Source organism: Echinops telfairi, unplaced genomic scaffold, assembly GCF_000313985.2.
Source record: "Echinops telfairi isolate 266 unplaced genomic scaffold, ASM31398v2 ScPeMD7_7469;HRSCAF=8507_1, whole genome shotgun sequence".
Classification (NCBI taxonomy): domain Eukaryota; kingdom Metazoa; phylum Chordata; class Mammalia; order Afrosoricida; family Tenrecidae; genus Echinops; species Echinops telfairi.
The window spans coordinates 91,495,109-91,503,232 of NW_022111373.1; the positions used below are offsets into that span (position 1 = coordinate 91,495,109).

Below are 8,124 nucleotides of genomic sequence, written 5' to 3' on the forward strand. Positions count from 1 at the left end.
ACCAAGACTTGGCTATTTCCGTCGCCGCGCCCGTCAGTTCCCGGCAGGCGGCGAGCTTTAGGCGCAGAAACACCGCCCGGCCTCTCACCCGACGTGGCCTCACCTGCCGCTCCCCGGAACCCCCAGATCCGCCCCGCCCCCGGCCTGGCCGCGGGGCCGACCCCGCTCCGCCGGGCCTCGGCCGGAAACTGGCCCCTAGACGTCCGCTCTCCTGACGAGGGGCGGAGCCGGCTGTGGGCGGGGCGGCAGCCGCGGCTTTCGGCTTCCTGCTTCCGGTCTGGCGGTGAGTGGGGAGCGGGCTGTGCGCCCGAGGCTGGGCACGCGTCCGAGGCTGGGCACCAGGTGGGACGGCTGGCGGCGGCCGCCGCGCGGGTTGTACCTCGGCGCTACCAGCGGGGTCGGGCCGATCTCGAGTTCCCGGGGCCTTCCGCTCCGTCAGCCCCGCCGGGCCCCTCGCGGGATGAGGGGCCCGCGCCCTCCGACGCCGTGTCGGGGCTCGGCGGAGCCTCCCGGGCCTGCGACCGGGCTGTGGCGGGTAGAGGGGAGGGGAAGACAAAGGAGGGAGTGGGGACGGCGGCAAAGCGTCGCCAGGTGCAGCTGTAGTGCGGCGCTGTTGGGCCGCGGGGATCCGCCGGGTCGACCTCGTTCGGAGCGAAGAGTGATGTCTGTACTAAAGTGTGAGAAAGGCCTGCATTGGGGCCCAAAATTGAAGTTCACCGGAGCCATGCCATTATTGCAAAGTTGTTTCGAATGGAAGCTTGCATCATTAGTTCATAAATTACCGCCCTGGGGACTGTGAAGAAACTGGTTTGGTGGTAGCGGGTGGGAACTCGGGTGTCACGGTTCCCCACTGTGTGGGCGAGGCCCCCGTCTGGAGGCTAGGTTTTTGACCCGCATCTTAGGTACGTTCTTGCGTATTTAAGTAGAAAAGAATTTGGTTTGTTGTTGAAAAAATGTTTAAATCGTGAAAGGATAGCATTAAAAATATTGACAGGTTTTTTAAGGTGATGAGATTGTGGATGATTTAGTATGTTTCATGGCTATCCGTTCTTTCAATAAAGAACAAGTTGTATAAAAGAGAGTGAGAACTGTGTGATCTTATAACAAGGTACCTCTTCCTAAAATAGATACTTCCTTTTTAGTATTAAAAAGCTTTAAAACTAGGAATGGATATGCTTTATCTTTGGAAAGGTCTTTAAATTGTCAATGAGCTAAAGGGGTTTGTGTGTGCGCGCGTGTGCTTGAATAATATTAATATTGAAATAACAAATGTGATTGGGGTTTTGTTTTACACATTTTCAATGAATTCGATTAGGAAGGGATAGATAGTCAATTCCTAAAATGTGCCAGTGTTATGTGCCATTTATAGGTAGTACATACAGACTTTAGCAATTTTCCATTTAAAATTTTGTTAGGATAATCCTGAATGTTATGACTTAAATTTTCCTTTTGTCCATTGTTTCCAACCCACCCATTGTGCAGAATGTAAGCCTTCACCCAGAAGTGTATGGTAGAACGGAAGAAGACGGAGAAAACAAAGGGTCATCTGAAATTGTGATTTCCTCATTGATAATTCCAGGACAAAGTTCGAGATCACTCCTTAAGCATAAGGTAGATGATTTTCTGTCTCCACTGATAATTAGGTGGCTGTGTGAACCCAGTTTCTACCCAGGTATTCTGATTCTCTGTTTTGAGTAGAGTTGACACACACATAAAATGTAAAAAAGTCCAGACTAGCCTCATTGCTTGTTAGAAAGGCCCCTCTTCTAATGCAAAAAGGACCAAGATGCATGGCTCCTGTTAAGGCCCATTGGCTGAGTAATCAGATTCTCTATTCCACATGGGCATCCTCCATAGGAGGAGAAAGCTCAAACTCACTGCCATCAAGTAGAGTCTGACTCAGAGCGATCCTCCAGGCCAGGGTAGACGTGGCCCGGTGGGTTTGAGACTGGACTTCTCTAGCATAGTGAAAAAGAGCATATTACTTTCTGTGAACGCCTGTTGGCATCTGAAAGCCACTTTCTGGCCCCTTTCACATGCTCTGGGGCTTGTCCTTTTCACACATCAACTTTGTACTTTACCAGAAACTTTACCAAAAGTTTTTGTACTTTACCAAAAATCAGTTAAAAAAAAAAAGATAAATCAGCTCTTTCCTAGAATGAATAAAACTCAATCTTGTTTTTTAAAGAGGCTGCTGATAAATTGTCTTGAATACCAGAATAAGTCAAAAAGCATTGCTACAAAATCAGAGAGCCCCTTTTTAAATAACAATGAAAAACGTGAATATTATTTTTTGACATGCCCTCCATTGGGGTTTAAACACTTCTGGAGAATCTGCCCTGAAGAATCTGCACTCTTCTTGTTTTACATGTCAAAACGGCAGTTTGGCCATCCCCAATGGCCTCCAGTTATGTTCCTCTGCAGTGCTCTCCAGGAACAAAAAGGTCTGAAGTGGCAAGCTCAGGACTGCCTTGTGAGTGAGGTCAGGTTTTCCAGTGAAGTTCTGATGGCACTTGCTGCCCTCAAAGAATGAGCAGGTGTGCTGTCCTGATGGATGTTGCACTTGTCCCTCCCCACAAAAAAACTTGGTGCAGCATTCCTGCTCTTTAATACAGGTGGTTTTCCATTGTCTTAAAACGTCTTCGTCAGAAGCCCTGTGATTGTCCTGTGTCCATTGAGAACATCTACCCAGATTACCCTTTTGAACGGAACTCGCTGCCATCAGGTCGGTTCTCTTAGCAACCTAACTGCCTCTGGGTTTCCCCAGACCGTGCCTCTGCTGGAGTAGAGAGCCTCCTCTTTCTCCTGTGGGGAAGCTGGTCCTTTGGAACTTCTGACCCTTTCATGGTTAGCAGCCCAGTATGTAATCACTACACCACCAGGGCTGAGCTGACCTCTCTGCCTTGATGCAACTGGCCCAGCAGATCCCCTCAGACCCCACTCTTGTTCCGATTGGCCCTTTCTCTTTTGAAGGCATCCTGAAGAGACTAAGGCAAGTGTATCACTGAGAGGGCCTGTCACTGAGGCAGCCCCTTGTAGAGGTAGCTTTACACTCGTTTTGTTTCAAATGAACTCCTGCATGTAAGAACTGGAACCCCAGTACCATTGCTTTTTGACTTACCCTCGGAGAGGAGGCATATGAGAATGAGAAGGCAGATTCCACATTTTTATTTTGGACTTTTTTATCTTCACATCGTGTCTTAACTCTTCTGGTTAGTAGTTGAAGGGCTCTTGTTAGCTTCAGCTGTGACTGGCTCTGAGTTGGCCCTGACTCCTAGCCACTTAGGCCCAGTGGAAGGTCCTGCCTGCATCACCCCCATGGGTAGTTGTGAATTGGACTGTTGTGGTTTTCATTGACTGATTTGGGGCAGTAGAATTCTAGACCTGCTTTCCTAGCTTGTCTTAGTCTGGAGGCTCTGCTTAAACCTGTTCAGCATCACAGCAGCATGAAAGCTGCCACAGACAGATGGGTCATGGCTGTGCTTAAGGGACCCCAGCCAGTTACTGAATGTGTGTCTCCCTTGTGTAAGGTGAGAATTCTCTCCATCACTAAAGGTCCCCTAACTGGAACTATTGATCCCCAAAACACAAGAAAACTTAGTCGATTCTAATGCATAGCGACCCAACAAAAAGTTTCTGAGACTGTAAAGCTTAATGGGAACTCATTGTCCCATGTAGCAGATGGTGGGTTTGAACCACTGACTTTTTGGTTAGCAGCTCAATATATTAGTCCTTTTTAAAGCAGTATTTTTTTTCCCTTTAAAGCTGATGAGCAATAATGCATTCTGTGTTGACTGGTTATCTATATGATATCTTTTCCCCAAACTTGATGAACAGTATAGTCTTATCTTGTTGTCTTTTTTTCCCCCTCCCCTGGATCAGTTTTTTCAGACCACTACAGGGATGTTTGACGTCAAGGCCTGGGCTGAGTATGTGGTGGAGTGGGCCGCAAAGGACCCATACGGCTTCCTGACGACAGTGATTCTGGCCCTCACGCCACTGTTCCTCGCAAGCGCTGTGCTGTCCTGGAAATTGGCCAAGATGATCGAAGCCAGGGAAAAGGAGCAGAAGAAGAAGCAAAAACGTCAAGAGAATATTGCAAAAGCCAAACGACTGAAAAAGGATTGAAGCAAAGGGGCTCTGCAGTCAGAGAGCAATCACTTGGGAAACACTGTCACGTGGAAGGCCCCCCACTAAGGTCTCCTCTTTAGATTGTATGACATGTTATTTAGCAGACAGGATCTGACCAGGTTGAAGAGCCGCTTCCTCAATACTGAATTCGCATTTCATCTTGGGTCTAGTTTGTTGGTGTCAGTTGGCAGTTACTGCAAATTCGCATTTATTGTGTTACAAAATTCTTGATAGCTGGCAGTTTTCCAGCATACGTACTGAAATGAAAACATCCAAAAAAAAAACGTGTTGATGAACTCTATTCAAATAATGCCTTGAATTCAGGAGCCCCGCTTTGGACAAAGGAAATTATGATTGTTAAAATGAAAATTGTCCTCTTTGGGGCAAAAAGTGTGTTTTGGTTTAAGAAACATAAAATACACTCAATCACATCTTCTACCATGATTGCTTTTTTCTTGGGTAAAATCATTTCTGGCTTTCTCAGAATGATATAAGTGTTTCTGTTTTCTGCAGTGTTCTGATTTTAGCCTTAGAGATAGTGTTAATTATATCAGATGATCCGCATTTTTATAAACCTAATTTTACAAAGAAGTGTTCTTATTTTACCTATGTAGATTATCACTGGCTGTCACAATATTCGTACTCATGACCATTGCCATTTTCTTAGAGGTGATTTGTTCAGAAGAATAAATTGATGAGTTAAATCTTACTTTAAAGTGCCACATATAGTTGTACCTAGAACCGGTTTTTTTTTCTTGCATGTGCTAAATGGAAATAACTAGAATGCCTTAGATAATTTGATTATATAGGTAGTGCTATTTCTTCATTTCATTCTGTTTTAACTCATGTAATGAAGTCCTGTACTTTGATCAGTTTCAAGGTGAACATTTACATTTCAAGTTTTCTATCGGAATTTTTATGAATAATAGTTAAGTCATAATTCATGAGTGACAAAGAAAAACTTAAGTTTTAGAAAACTGCTATACATTGTAGTAATTTGGCAAAAATAGGTAAATTATATGAAAAATATTTTAACTAGAACAATTTGAGTAAGTTGTAAAACTGGAATTTTTTATGTTTAAAAAGAACTTTTGTAAATGCAGAGTCCATTAATATTTTCATTGCTATTTAATATCTTGTCCCCACTTCTGATAAAAATTCTGATTTTTGAAAAATTGTCCAGCTCTAATTTAAAAATGAACTTAGATGCTGAAATAAATTTAATACTTTTTTTTCATAAAGAGGTCCTGGACTTTGGTGTGGGGTATAATGTACGTATGTTATAGCATTTTTCAAAAGACTATAGATTGCGATTATAGCTAATAAGCAGTCTCAGAAGTTTACCACAGTGTTCTCAACCTTGAGACTGCGAGGACACCTGAGAATGGCTGTGGAGAGTTTGAATAGCACTTAGTTTTATTATTGTAGGTTACTAATCACTACTTGGTTCCAGAAAAATGACTTCTTTGCCTGTTTTGAACTACTGGCCCCTGTAGCTCTGCAGACCGGTTTAAGAAAAACTAGCGGAAGATATATCTAAAATGTTTAGGTTTCTTCATTCACGCTGTTCCATGGAAGGCATTTATAAACATGGCTTGCTCTACAAGCCACATAAGTAAAGGAAGTATGTTCACTGTACTTCTTTATTATTCATGAAAGGTGTGGTTTCATGAGTTCTGTTACCTATAAAAGGTCTGATTTCGTGAGTTTGAGGTGGGAGAAAGATGTGGTAGCCTGTTTCTGCAAAGATTACAGCCTTGGACACCGTATGGGGCAGTACTACTCTGTCCTAGAGGGCTCAGGGTGGCTGTGGATCTGGAATGTCTAGGCAATGGGTCTGGTTTTAGATTTAGTTAAAGTCTCTTTTCCTATAATTTCTTTCTATGTATATATATATATATATAATTACAGTCTTAACATAGGGCAATTTTGTATTTGTTGGACATAATGACTTTAACTTTCCTCAACATTTATGGGGCTTTTTGATACTTAGGAGAGCAACACAATTTTTAAATACTTTTATTTTATGGGGGTGGGGTAGTCTATAAAATAAGAGTATTTATGAGGTTTGAAATTCTTCCCAAAAAAGTGCATCTTCACTCACTATAATCAGTACTATTGTTAAAAGAATCCTATTTATTATTATCCAGAATATTTAAGCTGTTACCTACCTACCTGTATCTGAAATTAGGAAACCTAGGTATGATCATTTACCCTTGTGTGGCTGTTTGGGGGAAAGAAACTACTTTCAGATTACCGGTAAGACACACTTAGTTGAAAAAAAGATTTTTAAAATTGGACTGTCAAAATTTGACCCGGCCCATGTGGATAAACCAGCATGGCACTACAATGATAGATGTGGAAGGACATTTTGTACTTTTTTTTTTTTAATCATTAGGCAAGCTGGACATAAGCTTGGTTATGAGTGCAACCCAATGTTGAAGTAAATTTTCATTAACAGCTCCTCCTCCACTCCGTCCTTCCTCATGAAGTACAGGGAAGGTAACAAGGAGCGCGTTGTACCTCATCTTGATCACAAGTTACAGGAATTGTGCTTCGGTTAAGCCATGCCAGCTTTTTTATGTTTGTGATTCCTCAGGATCTACTCTTTTACACTTCTTGTCTGTAATAAATATTGAAGGATACACTGAAAGGTATTTCATGGCCAGATGCCTACAGTTTGAGGAACACCAGGTAGATATGTTGCTACCCTGCATGATTTCTCTTGAATTTAAGTACCATCAGCTGTCTTTCACCCCTTCCTCTTCAAATAACAGTTTGAGAGAGTGGTGTCTAAATAAGTTCAGGTCACATTTTACATTTTAAATAGTTTGGCTAATGACGCAGCATTAAAGATATATATATATATATATATATATATATATACAGGGGAGCTTCAAAATGTTTGTGGAAAAAAGGAATTAAGTGCTTTTAATGATGTTTTTGAAGTCCCCTGGTGTAATAATGATTTAAAGTTAATTAAAAGATAATGGCCAAAAATTATTCTTGTATTTTTTTGGTTTAACTTCAGATACAACTAATTGGTGAAGTTGATTAAATACAACAGCCAGTACATTTTCTGTACTTGAGCAAGATCTGAAATGTAAGCACTTTATAAAAGTGAAAAATACGGCTCTATTATATTAGCAGAGGCATGTTAAAATGAACACTTTCTTGAAGTAAAAGCAGTTTCATAGATACAATGGACGTCTTGTCTTGAGGGGAACATTTTCACTATTAAAACTTGGTAAGTTTCTAAATATGGCTATTTAAAAACAATATGAAAGATGTTGGCCAAGCTTACATTTAATACTTCAGTTCGGCTTTGCATGTGGCCAACCTAAAGCCAAATATGAAAAAGTTGTTTTAGAAAAGCAGTGCTACTTACAGCAAGATTATAATTAAAATTTTATATATTACATTTCACTCTGTCCCACCATCACCCAACCATGCAGCTGGCCGTGTGAGAACTGTCAGCCTTGAGGGGATAGCAGCATGGGTGGGCTACTACAAATGTCATCCCAGCTCTCAGAAGCAGCTGGACAAGTGCATGCAAGGCCAATGTCTTTATCGCTCTGTAATATAAAGCATCTCCCCATAAGGACTCTAGCTAGGATTCTCTTCTGCTTATGTAAAAGATATTTTAAAATGAAGACCTTAAGAATAAAAATTCAAATTCTGCCATATGTTAAGATATTTATAGCATAACAAATATGGCAAACATTTGCAAAAAAATGTATATAGAATACAATTAATAAGCTAATAGGCATCTCTGGCAGTAGAAGTACTCTAGCACCTGTTCGAACATTTACAGCTCCCCCTGCCATGCAGGATTCAAGAACAGCTTAATCTTAATCCACACTCTACTTATGCTACAAATTATACCTCTTCTAAACTGCCTGTTGGCTAGTTCCTGTTTAGCCTCCTCAATAGCAAAATGTAATATTACTTTGTAATGATGAGAGGCACAATGGTTGATCTGATATTAACTAC

General features: G+C 41.7%; 1 protein-coding gene across 2 annotated transcripts; it reads left to right on the forward strand.

The window, feature by feature from the left end:
• Positions 1–293: 293 nt before the first annotated feature.
• On the forward strand, positions 294–5,984 carry SMIM15 (small integral membrane protein 15). 2 transcript variants are annotated; one of them, XM_045285071.1, is made up of 3 exons: positions 294–342; positions 1,483–1,611; positions 3,883–5,984. In XM_045285071.1, the coding sequence occupies exon 3, from the start codon at positions 3,904–3,906 to the stop codon at positions 4,126–4,128; it is 225 nt and encodes a 74-aa protein (XP_045141006.1). In that variant the 5' UTR covers positions 294–342; positions 1,483–1,611; positions 3,883–3,903; the 3' UTR covers positions 4,129–5,984. The 2 variants fall into 2 exon arrangements, with proteins under 2 accessions (XP_045141006.1, XP_045141007.1); XM_045285072.1 differs by lacking the exon at positions 294–342 and adding an exon at positions 810–902.
• Positions 5,985–8,124: the final 2,140 nt, after the last annotated feature.